General features: G+C 39.9%; 1 protein-coding gene across 1 annotated transcript; it reads right to left on the bottom strand.

The window, feature by feature from the left end:
- Positions 1–6,804: 6,804 nt before the first annotated feature.
- Positions 6,805–9,590, bottom strand: LOC102712673 (MEIOTIC F-BOX protein MOF-like). Its single transcript, XM_040528802.1, has 5 exons — positions 9,529–9,590; positions 8,514–9,423; positions 7,514–7,669; positions 7,221–7,416; positions 6,805–6,895 (listed from the first exon to the last, which is right to left on the bottom strand). Exons 1-5 carry the CDS (start codon positions 9,588–9,590, stop codon positions 6,867–6,869), a joined length of 1,353 nt encoding a protein of 450 aa, XP_040384736.1. The 3' UTR covers positions 6,805–6,866.
- Positions 9,591–21,901: the final 12,311 nt, after the last annotated feature.

Genomic DNA, 21,901 nt, shown 5'->3' with positions numbered 1-21,901 from the left:
GGAAAGGCTGTTGAACACTTGAGAGTTTCGCTCTTTCTAAGCCAGCCAGGTTGTCAGCATCCACAGCGAATCAAAAGTGCTCCTGTACCTCGGGTTTTTTTTTAACTTTTTAATAAATAATTTTATTAATAAACCTCGGGAGAAAATATTTTCACCCGATGAATCTTTTGGCCACATCAGTATTGGTTGCGTGGCAAGTAGCGTCACAAACAATGGCGTTGCCACGCGAAAAACTCTGCGTGGCAACGTTGCTTTGTCACGCCAATGTTGGTGGCGTGGCCAAAAGGTTCATCCGGTGAAAATATTTTCTTCTGAGGTTTAGTAATAAAATTATTTATTTAAAAAGTTTAAAAAATAAAAAAATTCATAACTCGGCTGAAAATTTTGTCACCCTCGTAGCCACCAGTCCGTCAGGTCCTCTGAACCACCTTGTAGTGTTGGGAAATCGTTAGGAATCCAGCATCACATCATATCCACACACTTCTATACCTATTCCTTTGATTGCCCATGAGGACTGACTTGATTGATGACTTTGAGGCGTCCGTCCGGTAGTAGCAGGTTCGCCTTCCAACCAGCAACTTGTTTGGAAAGGTTATCCAAAAGTTGGTGCACCAAGGGTTTGGTCGGCTTCCTTGCCGAGAGCGGGAGGCCCAGCTATGTCATTAGAAATTGTTGCACCATGCAACCTAGAACGTGAGCTGTTGTGTCCACTTTGAGGTCGAGTGCATCGAATTGTCATGACGGCGCTCTTAGTGAGATTTACCTGTAATCCTCTACATTGTGAAACGGAGGGAGTAGTATGTTGGTTGCCATCTTCATGAAACCGTTTGTCAATGATATTGGTCTATAGTCCTGTGTCCTCACCAGCCCTTCTTCGGTAGTCGAACGATGGATGTGAGTTGAGAGCATCTAGAAATTCTGACTATTGCCAGTATGGAACTTGGCCAGGGCTGCTAGGAGATTCCCCTTAATCACCTCCTGGCAGAATTGAAAGAATAAGACAATGAACTCGTTTGGTCGTAGTGACTTATCCTTGAGCATGTATTGGATCCCAGACATCCTTTTCCCTGAACGACTCATCCAAATCAATCAAGTAAAAAAAAGATTCATGCCTAGTCTATTGAACTTGATCTGCTTGGTGTTTGGGCTGGGAGATCCCATGATGTCGACAAAGTATTGTCTGGGAAACTCATGCAGGTCTAGCTGCATTGTTGCTATTCGGCCCTCATGCTCCAGCATTGGGATTAGAAGCTTTCTCCTTCTAGACTGAATCTTCAATTGGAAGTAAGTTGTGGTTGCATCTCTTGTCTGAGGTGAACTCTCTCTAGTGAAGCCAGTGTGAGACATCAGCCCTTGAGTTCAGCTCTCAAGTGCCACTCTGCTATGGACAACTGGTTGTGTCTTGTCTTGCATGCATCAAGACAGAGGATAATCTCTGCTACTATATATCTGAAGCTGTAGTTGTAACCCACCGACCCTCTATTATCCCCATCTCCTGAGCCTTTTGCTTAGCCGTGCCATCTTGATGTGAAGGACGATGTACTGGCACCGGCGCCTGATTTGACATTGCTCAAGAATCAAGATTGCTAACGGATGAAGATCTAGCTTTCAGAAAGGAACTCAAGTTAAGGATGCTGGGACTTGCAGCAGTCTTGAAAACCAGACGGAGACAAGCTTCAAGGATAACTTGGTTAAAACAAGGAGATGCCAACACAAAATTTTTCCATATGAAAATGACGGCCTGAAAACGAAGAAATCACATCCCTAGCTTGCAAACGGAGGGATGGCCGTTCACACCCATGAGGACAAGATGGACTTGTTCTATAGGCATTATCACACCATCCTGGGAGGAAAAATCGAGCGGTCATGCACACTAAACTGGGATGGCCTTGGCATGACAAGCATCCAGAATATGGACCTTGACAGAAGCTTTACTGAAACTGAAATTCTCCAAGTGATTAGAAATTCGCCATCTGAAAAGGCTCCCGGTCCGGACGGCATCAACGGAGCTTTCTACAAATCTTGCTGGACCATAATAAACGATGATAGTATGGAGGCTTTCTGCAGCTTTCATCGGTTATCAGAAGGAAACTTTGGAAGCATCAATAGGGGAAACATTGCCCTAATAGCCAAGAAGGAAAATGTGTGTAATGCAAGTGACGTCAGGCCAATTAGCCTGATCCATTCAGTGCCAAAAATCTTTGCGAAGGTCTTGGCAGCTAGGTTGTCCCCATGCATGCACGAAATGGTTTCTAGTGCTCAGAGTGCCTTCATAAGAACTAGGTGTATTCAAGACAACTACCTCTACGTGCGGAACTTGTTCAACACCCTCAACAGACAAGGCAAGCCAACCCTCTTCTTTAAACTAGATATTGCCAAGGGTTTTGACTTGGTTTCCTGGGAGTATCTCATCGAGATGATGCAAAAGAGGGGATTTAGCAAACGCTGGATAGATTGGATTGTAATCCTGCTATCAACAACTTCCTCTAAAGTTATGATAAATGGTTGCTTAAGTGAGAAGATATACCACCAGTGTGGGTTGAGACAGGGTGACCCCCTGTCACCTTATCTCTTCATACTAGCGATCGAGCCGCTACAAAAAATGTTGAAGATGGCCACGGACCAAGGAATGCTGACGCTGATGGGCACAAGGTTTGCGATATACAGGCTATCGCTATATGCAGATGACACGGCAATTTTCCTGAAACCAAAATGGCCGGATGTGCAGAACTTGATGTGCGTCCTGGAAGGCTTTGGCAATTCCATAGGCTTGAGGGTCAATTTTCAGAAGAGCTCGGTTACAGCTATCCAGTGCCTTGGCATCAACCTAACTGAAGTCCTAGGAAACTTCAATGGACAGATTACAGCATTGCCGTTGACATACTTGGGGCTACCGCTGCACACTAGAAAAATCAAGCTGGTACATCTGCAACAAATACGGGACAAGATCAAGGCAAAATTGGCAGGCTGGAAAAAAAGCTTGATGAGTACGGCAGGCAGGCAAATCCTTGTGACCTCGGTTTTATCCTCAATTCCCCTGTACCTCCTGACGGTAATCAAGGCCCCAAATGAATTCATTACCGAGATAGACAAGATACGAAGGAAATTCTTGTGGGTCGGCGATGAAGAACTTACTAGAGGGAAGTGCAAAGTCAATTGGACAAAGGATTGTTCTCCAAAGAACATGGGGGGAATGGGCATACTGAATATGGATAAATTTGCAATGGCCTTGCGTCTAAGATGGCAGTGGTTCCAATGGACCGACGAGGCCAGACCATGGGTGGCAATGTCCATCCCAACAAGTAACAGGGACACTGACCTATTTGTAGCGCTGACAAAAGTACAACTTGGGAATGGGAGGAAGGCCAACTTGGGAATTGGCTAGGCACTACAACCATCAAAATGCTGGCCCCAACCCTTTTCAGCCGATGTAGGGAGAAAAATTTAACGGTCAAGGAAGCTCTCGCAAACAACAGATGGGCGTCGGCCATGGAAAACCTCATAACCAGTGATGCGACCACGGAGTACTTCACCATCTGGGAAAGGATTGAAGGTGCGAATATACAGCTGACTGAAGATACTGAAGACCGCATAATCTGGAAAGTTGACAATTCTTTATCCTAGACAGTATACGGCCAAGTCGGCCTATCTGGCTTAGTTCGCAGGAATGATCCATCCTCATGCGGCGTCAACAATCTGGAAAACTTGGGCGCCGTCCAAGTGCAAGACGATGCTATGGCTACTGACGCAAAACAAACTTTGGACAGCAGACAGGCTACAAATTAGAGAATGGCCAAATGCTTACTTTTGTCAGCTGTGCTACAGAAAGCTGGAATCGGCAGATCATCTGTTCGAGGATTGCACCTTCACAAGAAAAATCTAGGATGCGGTATCTACGGTCCATTAATTTTGCTGCTGTACTGCACATAATCATGTTGCAGGCTTTAAGCAATGATAACAAAAAAAAATCCAACTCCGGGATCCTATATCGGCGTGGCAATGGAACCCTATCGAACCACTCAGGATATGGTCGCCGATATAGATCTATTTGCTTTTTTGGTCTGATTCCAAATTGTTCTCATATTACCTCAACAACCTTATCGGCCAACTCATCTTCCCTTGCTTTGTCTTCATTGTGCCAATATCGATGAGACTCTTCTAGCTGATACTACCTCCCAAGTCGAATTCCTTGAGCAACGTATTCATCAATTGTTGTCTTGATCAAGTCCTGCAACGTGTTCATCATAACTCTAGATTGATCGAACAAGGCACGAGAAACTGATTCATCAACTGTATCTTGAAGCGTCTTGACCATCGGCTTGGGGAATTGAGTCTTCTGAACTGGTCATTCTAGTGTCATGATGAAAGATTGAAGGCAATGCTTCTCAAAATCTGCCACATGTTATTCCACCAGCCGCCTTTGTTCCTCTTTCAAGTCTTGCATTGTGACTGAGTTGTTGATATTGACTTCTTTGGAAGACATCTGTGACTTCTTCTTAGACGATCGCTTGTGAGTAAAAATAGCACGTGATCCCACCGGGCGTGCCAAAAATATGTTGACGTCAAAATGTGAACGTTGACATGTCACACACGAAGGCCTGGGAGTCAATTTTAGATAGCTCCAGTGCAGGACCTAAATCTTAGAATGCGTGGGCATGCCAGTCAGTTTGATCCTGCAACTGACAAGATGAACGGTAAAACAAGCCGATCGGCTAACGAGCCGATAGGTAACTAATAATTCAGCCGATCAGATGTTGATGCTGCAACTGTTAGCCGATAGGATAAACGATCGGCTGTAAAGAGCTTGGACCGACTAGACTTGAATTAAATTAAATATTAGACCAACGTAACCCGTCAAGTTACTTATTAAAGCTAGTCGATCGGACGAGCCCCTATAACCAAATCGAACTGGACGTCCAGAGATTGGACTTAACCAAGACAGTATGCAATCGAGCACGATATAGTTATAAGAAACGTCAAGATCGATAAGGCTAATAAATAAACCGACGAATTACTTGGAATAAACAATGAATCATGTGATGCGATCGACTAAAACCAATTTGCATGTAATTCATAAGCCGATGCAATATAAATAACTGCCAATCTAACTAAATCAAGCCGATTGGTATAAAGGTAATGCAGTAAGACAATCGACTACTCTATTGATGTAAATATGATAAGCATATAGATTGGCAAAAATCATCGGCTATACCCTCGGGTGGAGGCTAGCCGTGTTGGACACGACATACAACTCCTAATAGATAAAAAGAAATAACAAACTCCTAGATAGATTCTATCTCTAACACACAAGTCTCGATCAGACTCTAATCTCTTGTAGATAAAATCCTAACTAACTCTAACTAACAGATAAAATTAGTATTACCGGTATTAGTATTGCCGGTTGCCACTGCTACAGTTGAGAGGTGTTTTTCAGCCATGAAGATTGTGAAAACATATTTGCGTAACCGTATTAGTGATGATTACTTGAGCCATAGCCTTATTTGCTATATAGAGAAAGAAGAAATGAAGAAAGTTACCAATGAAGTTGTGGTTCGTCGTTCTATGAACATGACAGAACGAAAATATAAACTATGAAAAGGTAAGGTAATATATATATTTTTCATTTTTTCTCATGATTTATCTAGAGTTTTCCGTCCAAACTATACTGTTTTATTTTCCTTTATTGCAGGTTGTTGACTATTGAGGACATGTGGAGTATTTGACAATATTAGTAGTTGTTTTGGACCTTGTGGTATGTCACTGGCTCACTCCTTCTCTGTCAATTGTGTTATGCTAATGACATTAAAATTATATTACTCTCTCCGTTTTATAATATAAGATGTTTGACTTTTTTGTTTGCAATATTTGATCATTTACCTCATAAAAAAGGTATGGAAATATCATTTATTTTGCTTGTGACTTACTTTATTATCAAAAGAACTTTAAACATGACTTGTTATTTTTTATATTTGTACTAAATTTTTAAATAAGACGAATGGTCAAACGTTGCAACCAAAAAAATCAAATATCTTACGTTATGAAGTGGATGTAGTACCTAGTAGTATAAGATTGTATGGTACTCATCTACATTCCAATTTATATGTGATACTGTGATAGTAGTGCACCCTCCATATTTCTCTCTAGCTTTGCCACTGTCTACGGAGGGGAAAATCGCTGACATGTACAAGGATTACTCGGCCTTGGAGAACTTCAACGGATGGCTAGAGAAAGCTACACAGAAACGAGACAAGAAGACTGGCAAGGTGATTAAATCCTTGGTGATGCTAGTGATTTGGGAGATTTGGTGCGAAAGAAACCGTCGAATTATCCAGCACAAAGAATTGAGTTTCGACCAGCTTTGAGCGAGAATTTTCGATGGGATGCAAGTGTGGAAGGCCTGTGGGGCTACACTATCATGAGAGTAATCCAAATCTGTTTAGAGAGGGTCTCCCCTGCAAGATCAACCCAAAATCTAGGTAAATTTCTTACCTTCTCTTGATATAAAATCAGCGCCACGCTGGCTTTGGTTTCAAAAAAACAGTCCTCCTTAACCACGTCCCCAACCAAAGTAATCGAGATTGGCCCAAAAGTTGTCAAACCAGAATCTCCTTGATCTACAGCTGTTGTGACCATCGGCGTAGGTTAGTAAGAAAAGGCAGTGGTCTGAACCCGCGGAGCTGAGAGCTTAAAGAGATTCCTAAGGAAAAGATGCATCCCAATCTCCCTGAATTACATGAAACTTGTAGCATTACATCCATTGTATATTATTGCAGTCGATAGAGGCACCTGAACTTCTTACACAAAACATATGCATGTCTTGACCAGGTAATAAAGCATTTCAGACTGAGACAAGCAGGACAGCTGAACTATTCTGTCTGCTCGAAACTGAAATAACCTGTGCAAACAACAAAAGAGATAGAAATAAGCACATGAAAGGTCACAAGACAAACAGGAAGGTTCAGAGTTCAGACATCAGACTGAATTGATTGGCAAGGGCCATTAAAGTGCACCAAGCTAACATGAATGTATTGCATGGACATTAAGGAAATGTTATGAGCATAGAGATGATCATATATTAATTCATCAAGACAGTCATATAACACATGTAAGATAACATAATTTTTTTTTCATTCTGAATACTGTAATGAAGTTGTGAAGTTTCAGATTGCTACATTGTAGAGAACCCACACATGATAACAGGACAGGTATAGTTAACTTACTTCCAAAAGGCCCCAAGTCCATACGCTCAGTGTTGATCTTCTCAGGAGGTACACCATAGGTGTTCAGAATCCTTAAAACTCTGCGAAGCACCGACCTTTTGGAATATCTAACTTCAACTACCTTGAGGTGCTTAGATGCCATGAGTTCATCATCTGGGCTGTTGCTTTCATCCATTTCTACCTTAGCTTTTGGTTCCTGTAGAAAACAAAGTGTTCTTCAAGTCAAATAGGAGAACTACAAAGATAGCTTTAATAAACCCGAAGTTATTATAGTATATAACACTCTCTTTTACCTCATGCAGATGAAGAGTAAGCTTCTCTAGAACTGGAGAGTGCCTCAAGATGTAAACTAGTGGGCCCAAGTTGGCATCCGCATCCCAAACATTAAGCAACAATGTTTTTAGCTTGCTAAATGTTGGGTTCATAAGCAAATCCTTTCTCACAATGAACTGCATAAATCCATGAAGCATATTCAACAAGGTATGGGTAATTCAAGGTCTAACTCCAAAAGTACTAGATTATGCCATACTATATTGAATATGAGCATTCTGCATGTTTTTTTCTCTTCTTTTTTACTGGGCTTAGGTACAAGCTAATAGATAGTAACTTCTTCAGTACAAGATTTTGCATATTCCTGTTTTCTTATAAAATATTGAAATGAACCATACCTGCTAATACACTTCCTAATAGATATATTACACAATAATTAATGTCAAATTCATGTATTTGAATACATGTTTTGTTGTTAGATGTACTTGATACCAACATATAATATATTGGCATTCTCACAAAAAAAAACTATAGGGATGTCTGCATAGAAACATAATACCTCTCCACTCCTTAAAACAAAAGAATCGGTTGTGATGTAGATCCTTCACTTAAAAAGATATTCGAATTTATAAGCTATTGTGATTTGCTTAAGAATATTGTATCTTCCTCTCATGTGCATGTGCATTTAGTCAATTGATATACAAAACATTTACATCTAACTAATCATTTTTTTAATACAAACTTGTAGAATTATGTTTTTAATTTGTAGCAAATCACAGACAATAGGCTAGTCCATACTTCAAAGGAATTATTTGGCGATGAATACGGTGCACAAATAGATCTTTGCCAAATAGAAAATGTATATATAATTCTAATTAGTTAGAATTAAAAAATTCATATGTAGCAAATGATATAGAACATAAGAAGCAAGAGCAATTTTACACTCTTCGAGAAAATACTAAAATTTTAGTACCTCTTGATATTTTCTCAACGACCGTAAAATTGCTCTAGATGCAAACATACCACTTCAGGTGACGTTAGCAACTCCAAGTTGGTGACGTTCGACAAACCACCAAGAAGCACACAATCATCGGCATAGACATCATAGAATTGAGTGCAGTAGTTTCCACATGAAACGGTGTCACCACAATCCCCATAGTAGCTGTGCAGGCAATAGTCCTCGCAGCGATCATCCAGCCTGACGAACGCTGTCGACAACGACGCCATGCACCCAAGAAGCGGAGTCCATCCACGAATATCAGCGAGCTCCAGATACACGAGGCTCGGAGCCGAGACGCGGGTGCGCGAATCCAGCTCGAAGTTGCACCGAGTTATGCTCAAGCGTTTCACCGATGGGGACAGTATCTTCTCCACCGTGATCTTGCACCCCTGCATCTCTAGCGCCTCCAGCTTCGGGCAGCCCGAGAGATCGAGGGAGGAACCGCCCAGCTGCACGCCGCCGAACTCCAGCCTCGTCAGGCGGTCGGAGGCGATGGCCGTCTCCGGCAGCCGGGAGTAGTCGGCGGAGTGGGCGGTGTCCACCCGGAGCACCTGGGCTCTGCACGACACGGCGTACCGGTACCACCGTGCGACCTCCCCGTTGCGGAAGGAGTCGAGCTCGCACTCGTGGAGGGGGACCCGCTCGCGGCGCAGCAGGAGGTGGCGGACGAAGGTGTTCAGCTGCTGGACGCTGTGGAAGTTGTCGACGTCGCTGATCCGGACGGCGGGCACGCGCCGCCACTGGTGGCGCCAGCGGCGGGAGAGCACGCACGTCCGCACGGCCTCGCGCGAGGGGAGGAAGGAGAGGAGGTGTTGGAGGAGCTCGTCCGGGAGCGCGCTTATGTGGTCCGCCGCCGCCCCGCCACCTCCACCGGCCATGGCCGCTTTCTTGGACTTCGCAGGCATTCTGTCAAACATGTTCATGGCATCGGAGCTGCAGAGAGATGCACACAGCATGAACAAAAGCAACAGGAAGAAAAATAGGCATGAGAATCTAATGTTCTTACTGCATGCATGGATTCAACTTATAATTATTTACTGGAATTTCGTAGCTGCAATGAGGAATGGCAGATGGGAGTTCTCACATTTGCTTGCACCCATTGACGGATGTAGCCAACGAGATTATACGTGTCTGAATACTTTAGATAGAATTTTAGCCTCACTATTAATCTTTGTCATAAAATTTTAAGAGGATCTTCACAGGGGCTCCAATGACTTTAACGGGGTAGCGGGGGCTCGAGCCGCCGCTACCCGCATGTTGGATTCACTCCTGCTTGCACAGTAAATGGTAAGGCCGTCCCAGAGTATTTGAGGCCTCGGTTCTAAACAAAACAAGACCTTATATATATATTTTATAGAAAGGATGATACGTTTTATTTAGAAAAGGCTAATAAACAAAAAAGAAAGTAAATTTCATTCTAGATAATGTATACATACATTGGCCAATTGCACAATAAACCAAAGCTAGAGGCATTTTACTACCTAATACCCTTTCACTTGGTCTGCATCGACTCCAGGGGGCTCTCCAAGCATATAAGAAAACTAACGACCAAGCTAATTAAAGTGCTCCTCTCTTTGTGTATGCCCTGATATCAAAAGAGCAGGAATTGTGTGTCACCAATGACAACTAGAGCTAGGCAGAGGGGGCTCTCCTGCCATGGCAGTGGCAATACACTTAAGTAGGAAGAAGAGTTGTGTTCTAGTGCAGAAATTTTGTTTTCCTTGCTAAATGAAAAAGAAAATGGAACCTTCCATGCATAGAATGCATGTTCACATTATCATAGCCATATAAAGTTTTTTTAGGTAGCCATGATTATCATGGAATGCTTGTAAAAGCCAAGGAAAAAAAAGCATGTTCTAGCCAAATCAATGGAATTTTTAAAATATAGTGTCAATACCATGAAACATATTAGATCATATTAGCTTGAATTAAAACATAAATGTTGGGGCACAAGGATGGATATTATGTTTACCAAGGACAAATATAGATTGAATTAAAACATCATCCATCCTACGCATGTCTCGGGACAGGCCTACCGCATGGTATAGGTTATGATGGGCAGCCAAGGATCAACTAATCCCTCGCCACATCCACTTTATATCCTACATTACTCATAATGTTTTATGGATTATCTAAATAGGCACCACAATCATTATTCATCCCAAAATAGTAGAATTGCTTACCTTGGTGTGTGAGCAAATTCGTCTTCATTGTTAAGTTCCCCGCAAATTAGGTATTTAGTTTTGGATCCATGGCAGATTTCACCAGTTACCCTACCTTGAAGGGGGGACGAGGAGGCGGTGGTCTGCTAATGAGAGATAGAGATTGTGGAAATGTTAACAAGAATTAGGGATTAGAAGTGGCAGGATCATGCTTATAGATCCAATCGTTGTAGCTGCTGAAGAGATGGAAGAGGATGTATGAGGAGCCGCTAAAGATAAGGCGGAGAAAACAAGGCAGCAAGGAAGGAAATAGCTAGTTAGTGGATGTATAAGTAGAGGCGGAAGGGATGATCGAAAAACCTAACTGGTGGGGCGGCGATGGCATAGGCGGCGGCGGCGGCGAGGGAGGTAGGGGGTAGGTGAGGTTTGGGACGGGGGCCAGTTAGGGCTATGACAATCCATATAAATCAGGGAATGTAGTTTGATCCAATGGTTGGAAATTTCTTTGCTTTTTTTAAGAAAAGCATGTACCTTCTATATATATGGGCTTTTTATAACACTAGTCACCCGCGACACCCAGTAAAGACCACATCTACCCTTGCTTTTGTTACTGGAGGCCTAATGCGGCTGTCATCTTCATCATCACTAGAACAGCACCACAGCCTTCTTCTCTCCTAGCACTAGTCACGCCTTCCTCGAAATCTACTTCGTCATCCTAGGGGCAACATCCTTATAGGCAGTGTCCTTGTAATACTAGTTTGGCAGATATCGTCATCTTCTTTATCTTCGAAGCAAGCCATACCTTGTTGATGTGCTTTCACCATGCCTCTTGTCATGTGTGTAAAAAGCATAGTACCTCTAAGCCATCAATCACTGACAAAGTGGGTTCCATTGGTTTGTCTCCACCTGAGACTGACGTGCGGACCCTGTTGTTCAAACCAGATCATTTATTTGTAAAACCAATCAACATATCAGATTGGATTTTCAGGTGTGGAGATGGATTGTGTTAACCCAAGAAGACGAGAGTCCATATGTGGAGATGGCGTATGAAGAGCCAATTGTGAGGCCAATCCCTTGCTGAGACGGTGAAGGCGAATGCACATATGATTGTGGTTTGTGTCCTAGCAAGCAATGTGCAAGCAAGATGGCAGTATGCCCGGGGTTCTGGATCCTATTAAAAAAAATCCCAGTGATCACCAAAATGGATGAATCCTAGAAATTTCAGATAAATTTTGATTAAATTTGAAAAACTTGACCAAACTTGAATCAAATTCAGATGAAATGAATGTGAAATATTGTCTCGGACCTCATCAAAATGGGTGAAAATCACTGAAATTCAGACATTTTGGATTGAATTCCAGAAGCCTTCAAGTCCTTTTTTTATACACATGCAATTGATAAGATATAAAGAAATGAGAGGTGGGGGTGAGCGTATTGCTTGCAAATTAGTAAATGCCTAGAAACTAAGTAGTACTGTAGGTTCAGGGCATTCAACAATCCAATAAATAGTTTACAACTTTGTGGAGTATTCTTAACCAAAAAAAGCAGTAATAAATCTGGCCTAGATATTTTTCACGAATCATATTTTCAGATAAATTACGCATGATGTCATGGTCGTGGTTGCAAGATAGCATCCGCAACCAGCTTGAGTGCTTGACTGTATGGAATGATTGAATATTTCAATTTGAGTGTTGAACAATGTGACTAGTAGTTTACAAGGTTAAGTGGACAATGAAACTCGAGGGGAGTGGAGGTATAAACAAAGGATGTCATACAGAACTATGAGACTAAAGAACAATGCACATGAATTTGAAGTGTCTATATGGCGTACTCCGACATGCATTTATGGAAAAGGAGACAAATTTGGATGGAGTCTAGCTAAAATGGGAATGTTTGAAATCAAATTTGTTAGGAATAAAATGTACTCCTAAAAGGATAATGTATTCCCAGTTCAAGTAGAATTCATGACTAGTGTGCAACCACACGTGAGCATAAATAGATATGGAAGGGTTGAGAAGAAAGTGTGCTACACCTTCTAAGAGAATTAGGGTTTACACTTTTTGCCTTCAATCTGACGCTTTGTTCATGAGTAAATAGAGGAGTGATTTGGATGCACTTTGTAAACACTTTAATGTGCGGTAAGGCTCAATCTATGTTTAAGTCAAAGTGTGGGGCTTGTGGCTAGTCAAACCAACATTGTCGGAACTTTTCAATCTTGAATAGTGCCGGTCAATTATTAGAGAAGGAAGGGACCACTTATTTTAGAGAATGAAAAAATTAAATGGTAAATGTGTACATACCTAGCTATGGTGACGTCTAATTCTCCTGGTAATTGCCATCCTCCTTACAACCAGGTATATTGTAACACATGCATGGGGCACATCATATTAGTATAAGTAGTGGTACTAACAAATGGAGTAACAGGTAATAATAACACGCGAGCTAGTATGTTATTAAGAGAAATACAGAGCTGATTTAATCAAGATCAAACATTTTATTATCAAAGGACAACAATTCCTCTAAAGATATCAAAAAAGAGTAAGTTGTGTGACCGGTCCCTAAACTTGTTTGATTGTATTATCTATATCTTCGTACTCTTAAAGCACAAATCTAAATCCTAAAATTTAATAGTGGGTCATCCTAGTCCAAACTTGCCATGTCATCTGTGGGATCCTACATGGCTACCGCTTCCCATCTTTTCTCTTCTCTCTCTCCTTTGTGTTCCCATTTGCTCTATATTTTAGATAGACAGGAGGCAGGAATGGGCCTAAAGAACATCGGTGCGGTCCCTTTGGCAACATCGAGATTATGGTGAGGGGTGATAGTTGATGAGGACCAAATGAGCTAGCAGAGCATGCTTGTTTGTGCAACAGCGATGGCAAGGATGGAGTCAATGATGGCAATGTGTGCCAACATGCCAAAGGTAGGGCTAGAGCCTAGGGGCAAAAGAATAGGATAAAGCTTACAATTTCAGTATAGAATTATGGTAACTCGAGATACCTAACACTTAAAGGTATCAAATTGGTTTGTCTATTCGTATGTAGTTAGCTTGAGATCAATCTTGGCTTATGGAAAAGCTGAGATCTAGCACGGTCAGAATGTCATATGATAAGGCTGAACTAGACTCAGGATAATTAAGATCAATATCGATCAACTGTGAGATCCAGAATAGGTTAAGGAAGGACATAGGTTCAGGACGGTCAAGAATAGCGAGCGGTGAGTTTGGACACAAGGTAGCATACGATGGATGTATACCGTGTAGGATATGTTGGCAACATGCTCCACAAAGTTATATGTGTGACCGCGGAAGAAATCATGAAGAAATTTAGATGGAAAATTGAGAAAGAAAAATAGACGCGAGAGGTGCTGCTATAGAAGTCGTGGTTCAGTAGCTAGCTTGGACCGTTGGCAGGAGTGGTTGTGGGCCTGGTGGAGATGGGCTTCAGGCCCAGCTAGCCGAGACTGGAGCAACACAAGGAAACCGACTCTGTTGTAGTCCCTCCAATCTCCGATTTTTTTTATTAAATACCACTCACTTTTACATCGTGTTTGATTATTTGTTCTATTTAAAAATTATATAATTATTAATTATTTTATTGTGAATTTTATCATTAAAGTTACTTCATGACCTATAATTCTGTATGTTTGTAGGGTTTAGTATTTGGTAAATTGTGAAAGATTAGGAATCTGATGAAAGGTTTAGTACACACGAAGGCTTGAATTGGTGATGGAATTTTTAGATATAAATATATGAGGGGTTGAGGCTTCTGAGACATAACTTATACAAGAGAGAAAACTTATGGTTCAAACAGGAGGGCTTTGTAAGCACTTTATAAAAATATTTTGATGCAATAAAGTAGATCGACCATCAAGTTGAGTTATTTTGTTCTCATGTGCTTGTACCAGCGCAACAAGACAACTAGTCCAAGTTTTGGGTTCTTTTATTTTCGTCACAAGATTTAGTTGTTTAGTTTTCATACCATTCACCACTCTCTAGAAGGATTGGTCTTATATCAAAGTCGTGTTTGCTTCTCTTTTTTTATTTTCATTAATCTTAAGTTGTCATGATGGATAAATATTCGATCCAGCCATATGTTTTTTATGGAGTCAATTTTGAATATTGGTAAACAAGATACAGTCTTATATTATGTCTCAAACCTTTGATATTTGACAAAAAGGTTTAAAACCTTATATCGTTCTAGAAGAGATTACTGCTGCCAACAAAGCCAATTTGGAAAACAATTGTAAAGCTTGAAACTTTAATTAATTTTGGTACCTTTAAGGTACCAATTTTTAAATTAGAAAACATGGTACATTAAGGTACCATTTGAAAAATTGCTATTCTAATATAGTAATCGTTCATAAATTTATGTGTCAAAGGTATATGTTTCAGTATCCAATACATATATGGTGAAAATATTGGTTGGTTACTATGTCTCCCTTTCTCTTTTACAGTTCTTACATGCCATTCAGTCAGAATTAGTGTTGCAAGATCAAGGCTAGTAAGTTCTCAAAACTTAATAATTACATAGAAAGAGATATGAAAGGAGAAAGTCCATTCTGTTTATTTTGTGTATACATGTTATATGGTTATTGAAGCATCACTGCAATAAAAACTCAATTCTTCCACGAGAAAAAAATATTCTGATTAGAAGCAATCATAGTCAGTGCCTTTCTCCACATCATTAAATTAATCTAACTGTACATGACTCCTTCCAATAAAAGATTGTATAAGATTGCCGTCCACCCAATATATAAATGTGGCATGAAGTGAAAGGAGGCTGCCATTTCAGTGATTTCTTTCAAAGTGCAAGGAACAGAGTGAGCCATGAGTAGTGATCTCTTTTAGTGTGAATGGTGTCAATATTAGTTTAGGTGGTGTTTAGATTGAGAAAATTTTTGGAAGAAGTGTCACGTCAAATGTTTGACCAGATGTCGAAAGGTGTTTTCGGACACGAATGAAAAAACGAATTTTACGGCTAGCCTAGAAACCGCGAGACGAATCTTTTGAGCCTAATTAATCCGTCATTAGCACATGTTGGTTACTGTAGCACTTATGGCTAATCATAGACTAATTAGGCTTAAAAGATTCGTCTCAAGATTTCTTCCATAACTGTAAAATTAGTTTTTTGGTTCATCTATGTTTAATGCTTTACTTATGTGTCCAAAAATTCGATGTGATGTTTTTGGAAAAGGAATTTGGGAACTAAAGAAGGCCTTAGACTCTTCACCATTCATCATGGGAACAGGAGGCATGTAGAACTGTGATTTGTCCAGAAGTTCTGATTTATCCTACACTTTTTGTTAGTTTTGATTGTTCTTGTATTACTTTGCATCTGTTTATCTTTTTTATGGACTTCTACTTTATGTTAGAGAGCTATGTGCTTCACATATTTACTCCTTTGTAGTGCATACCGCTTATTCATTGAGGACCCTTTGCGCTTAAAAAGTTTACACTAGTAACAATTAATTGCCATCTTTGTAAATTTGAACTGGAAGCATGAAGGAAAAGAGCTAGTCAGGCTGGAAGCAAAATATGTTGCTATGGTTCAATTTCATTTCACTCCTATTGTGGAAAAATGCGTGAAGATTCATCAACATAAAAGTTAGAAAAAATGTTACTTTTCTTATAGCTAATTAATCTGCATTTGGTATAGATAAGTCGTTTTTCAATGGAAAAACTTTGACTCAAATCATTTCAGACACCGACTCAAGCTAACAAGATCACGCATGGGAGCTTGTAATCATGCTAATAGAGTATAGCGGATGAGAGGGCAGGCTCTATGGTTTTGAAGCCCCTAGGCGAACTCAGTACTATTGACCATTTATGCTAAATATTCTTTACATGTAAATATGTTGTATAAATCATTTAACGTATAAACTGATAAAATAAATATCACTCTCGAGAGTTAGTTCCTGAAACTGATATATAACATTGCTACTACAATTGAAAAACTAAAATAAAGCACAAAATGATAAAAATAAAACAGATAACAAGAAAATAATTTATGAGTAAAAATTTTAAATTTATGTTCACAGTGATTTAAAAGTTTGTATTGAAAAATAAGCTACAATAACAGCACCTTAAATTCATACTAAAATTAGGTTTCGAAGTTGTAATTTTGGATGTGACTGATAAGCCAACAAGTAAACTACATAGCAGCTAACCTGATAATATATTAGTACTCATAAATTGAGGAACAATATATTTTTTATTATTTTTAAATCCAACCTCATAAACATATAAAGATAATATTACGATAGACCCCCTCCGCAGTCGCACCTCTAGCCTAGACCCTCAGTCGGCCTTGAGCAGATGCTAAGTTCTAATAGCGCTATTTGTAACCGCATATAAATTTGAATATTATATATTACAAATAATAACTTTGTAACACATTAACAAAGCAACTACGAATCAAATCAGTGAGAGAGATAACTAGAGATTTACTAGTGTTCAAAGAGTTGGTGTCTCGTTCCAACTTAACTTAAATTAAGAAGCAAATATAATGTTTCACTAATTATATGTGTAACTTATAAGAATAGAAGATACCCTTCAACGACAGATTGATTGTTGCTGAAAGTAGAACATGGTGTAGTGCAACCGATGAACTCATCATTTTTTTTGTCACCTGAAGTACCAACCTCAGCCTCATGGTCACGCCTTAGCGAGCGTTAAGTCGAATTGCAAACCGCTTAAGAGGCATGCTAAGAATATATTTGGTTGGTGGGATTTGAGTGGATAGGACATGGCCGCTACTTTTTTGGGGCTGTTTGGTTGGAGGGCGGGGATTGGATTTGGCCACCACCTAGAGAATATTCTCTCTAGGATATGCAGCTTTGGGCGAAATGGGCGGACTTGGCTGGCCGGGAGAAAATCTGGCGTGTACTCACCTCTCCTTTATTCCCTTCTCACTTTCTGTCACCTCCTCACTTTCTCTTTTTTCTCACCTTCTTCGTCTACGTTCGGCAAGGGTAGGGATAAGTTAACTTAGCTGGCATAAAAAACGTAGTAATAGATTAGTACATGATTAATTAATTATTAATTATTAAAATATTTAATATATTAATATGATTTTTAAAACAATTTTCGTATAGAAATTTTTTGCAAAAAAATACACCGTTTAGTAGTTCGGGAAGCGTGCGCGCAGAAACGAGAGGTGGTAAGTTAACTTGTTGCCCTGGCAAACGCGGCCTTCCTTCACCTCGTCAGAACCCAGCAGCAGCTGGCGGCGCTCTTTGGTAGCGGGCAGCGGCCTCCAGCGGCGCTCACTGGTGGCGTGCGGCGGCCTCCAGCGGTGCAGTGTAGAGGGCGCAAGGGACGGCGAGCTCGGAGCTCGGATCTGGTGGATTTGCTGAGGGCGGCAGATGAGCGTCGTCGGCTGGAGAGGGTGCAGGGACGGCGAACCATGGGGCACCGGCCGGAGGGGTGTAGGACGGCGGTCGGTGGAGCATCGACTGGAGAGGCCATGGAGGGTGGCGGTCGGGCTAGGGCCACGTTCGCCAGGGGTGATAAGTTAACTTATCACTCTCATTTTCCGGGCGCACGCTTACCGAACTGCTAAACAGTGTATTTTTGCAAAAAAATTAATAGGAAAGTTGTTTTAAAAAATTATATTAATCTATTTTATATTTTTTAATGATTAATAATTAATTTATCATGTACTAATCTATTACTATATTTTCCGTGTCAGATAAGTTAACTTACCTCTACCCCTCCGAACGCGGCCTAGGTGCTGCAATCGGTCATAGTTAGTAGGATCGGCCCTTGTGTGAGCTGAACGAGTTATATGATTAACAGTGGTTGACATGCTATAGTCATCCCGTCTGTTACACACACTTCTTTCTTTCTTAGGTAATTTTATTTATCTGAGAACGTATATATATTTTCTAAGCATAAAATTTGATACATTTTTGTTGCTTATTTATGCTCTGCATAGAATTTGATACGTTTTTTATACACCCAGTCTATTATAAATTTACAGTTGTGTCTCAATAATTGCCATGTCTGAAATCTAAATATTTTCAATATGTGGTTGTTGTCATGGTGAATATTTTCTAGGTGACTTTAGAGGGCATTCTCATCAAAGGTGATCACACCAACTATCCATTCATCCAAACAAAAAATTAGATGACTATATCCAACTTTTATCCCTCCAACTAAACGAAACAATGGCTAATTCCACCCATTCAACCAAAACAAGAAAATGTATGGCCATATCACTCAAGACATGGGTGACCATATCTCATCTATGCTTGACCATGAACCAAACACACTCTAAGTCAAATAGCAATCGTTTAGTTCTAGGTCACGTTCGGGTAAGAGGTGGGTAAGTTAACTTAGGCCACGTTCGGATAAGAGGTGGTAAGTTAATTTACCTGCTACGGAAAACGTAGTAATAGATTAGTATATGATTAATTAATTATTAATTATTAAAAAATATGAAATAGACTAATAGGATTTTTTAAAACAACTTTCCTATAGAAATTTTTTTTAAAAAATACACCGTTTAGCGGTTCGAGAAATGTACGCACAGAAAACGAGGGGATGAGATAACTTATGCCCATTGCCGAACACGGCCCTAGTCCACTACCTCATAGCGGTAGCGTTAGAGGGACACTACCTCTATAGCGGATGCTATGAACGTTGTTTATCCATCCAGGTGAGACCTACGTGTGAATTTCACCATTTCACAATCCAATTGCAACTTATGTTTCTTAGTCCATATGCAGATATTTCTGAACATGGGTGATGAAGAGGCTGAATGCTCTTTGTAGAATATGACCAACGTACTAATAATTGGAATTTCAAATTGTCACAGTTAAGTGAAACAGTGAATAATGTCCTTGAACTCTAATCTGTGGAATTTTTCAGTTGTTAATGTCAAAAGATCGGTCAATTCCCTTCAATTTATTGGTTCAACTCCTCCAGTTGGGGTAGCAATAGAATTTGTATCAATTCAAACAGAACCACAGATTATGATTTTTCAGTCGAAAATAAATTGTCGATGTAGTTTTCTCAGCACAGAAATAAGACCAGTTATCCTCTAATTCAATAGAAAAGATGTACATAGAGTACATGCTAAAAGTTCATCCAACAATTAAAAGCTGGCTGTGTTAGAAATAGAAGAGGAAGCTTGATTTATTGATAGGCTTCTTACTAATAACATTTAACCCGATAGTGCTCGTTTCATTCCTTGTCTGTAACTGATAGCTGTGACACAGATTTAGCAAAAATAAATAAATAAAAATCACACGCTCCCTCGTACCTAACCAGACAACGGCCGTGTTAGTTGCACACTGTAAGTTAACTTCTCCTCCTCGTTTTCCCCACGCGCACTTACCAAACTGCTAAATGATATATTTTTTAAAAAAAAGATTTCTATAGAAATGTTATTACTATGTTTTTCGTGCCGACGTAAGTTAACTTAAGCCATCCTCAATGTTTCATGAACACGATTACCTAAAGTGACATGTCATCTAAAAAGTTTGAAACTAGGATAAAACACCCATTTTTCAATGCATAGCTTCATATATTGTTGTTTCCTAGGTTACATTCAAAACACAAACTGTTTATGTTACATACAAAACACAGGTTGTTTATGTAACAGTGTATAATGTAACGGTGCACAGAAGGTTTCATCTACATGAAACTCATTTCATCTCTCTTTTCATTAATATACTTTGTCACATTATTAAAAGTGTCTACATGCACCATATTTATTACTTATGTAACTCTCATTAAATGTAACTCTCGTTAAGATTGGCCTTACCCCCTCTTAAACGAACATAGCCAAGGTATTCAATCGTCGTCGTTCATTCAGTGAAGAGCCATAAATGTTTCTGACCAAATCATATGAAAAGATGTGGCACAATGTGAGACAACATCATAATAAATTTGGGACATAGAGAGAGGGTGAAGCAAATCGGCAATATGCCCATATTTTGCAACCCTGGATGGGATTGGGAAGGTCGAGAGATTCTCTCCATTGTTATTTTGTGGGCTTGAGAAGAATCAGCAACTCATGCATCTCAGGCTATCTTAGAGAATCGATTTAGCAGCAATTGCAAGTCACCATCTGTCCAACTTGCTCTCCACCCAAGTTGCACACTGCTGTTTAAATGGTAAGAGAACTGCTGGTTGTCTGAACCTGAACAAGTCAGTGATATGTTGTATGTGCAACTCATGTGGTTCTTGGAGCAACAAGATGATAGATAACTTTTTTTTCACCCACCCTTGGAATTCAATCAAAATAGTATTCCTAATGCTCAAAATTCATGTTTTCAGTGAACTGAGAGAAGATTTCTAGTTTTCCTAACGCTAGGATGAGTTACAATACAAACATCAATGCAAATTTCCTGGCAATCTTCAAAGCAGTGATGTAGGGTGTTCGGTTGCAGGAGATCATAGATAATTGAGAAAGGGGATGTTGTAATACATAAATTGTTATTTACTGAACAAAATTGATCAATCATATTTCAGAAATACAAGATGTGATGTTCTAGAGCGGTAAAAAGAACATTCTTAGTAGTACTTAATACTTACCTGGTTTAATGGACAAGATAAACTCCCACATTCCAAATAGGGCATAAACCTGATCATAGGTCACCAAGTATATTTCAGAAATAACTTGTCCAATCTTTAGCTCGCAGGTAGTAAGACATTACGTGGTTCTTGCCATCATAGCAGAATTCAAATCATAAGACTTTCATTCTAAAATACAAGTGATTTTGGCTGTGCATTTGCATTTCCAAAATCCCTTATATTGGTAGTAAATAAATAGGTATCATGCACATGATGTGATCTCTGTGATTGACAAAATAACATCCACAACCAGCTCGACTGGGTGAAATGATTTGAGCGATGAACAACCTGATGATTAGGAGTTTACATGGTTAAAGAAGACACTTTTGGGAGTAATTCTACATAATCAGTAAGTGATTCTGACAATTGTAAGGCCATGTTTACTTTTCTAGAACACGAGAATTGGCAGGAATTTCACAAGGAACAACTCAATTTCCACATCAAGCAGAAAGAACTCTCGTATTCCGAACAAAAGATAAAGCTGAACAAAGTTCACTAAGTATATTTCAGAAACAACATAACTACCATAGCACTTCTTGTTCACTAATTATATTTCAGAAATTCTAACAACAATCACATTCACATTATTTGAAACCAAACAATAAACCACTGCAATGCATGGTGATACTTTTGTCAAGACAAGAGTGGAGAAGAAGTTGCAACAAAG

Source organism: Oryza brachyantha, chromosome 11, assembly GCF_000231095.2.
Source record: "Oryza brachyantha chromosome 11, ObraRS2, whole genome shotgun sequence".
Classification (NCBI taxonomy): domain Eukaryota; kingdom Viridiplantae; phylum Streptophyta; class Magnoliopsida; order Poales; family Poaceae; genus Oryza; species Oryza brachyantha.
Note: the sequence above shows the minus strand (reverse complement) of the source record. Positions and strands in the feature narration are given on the sequence as shown.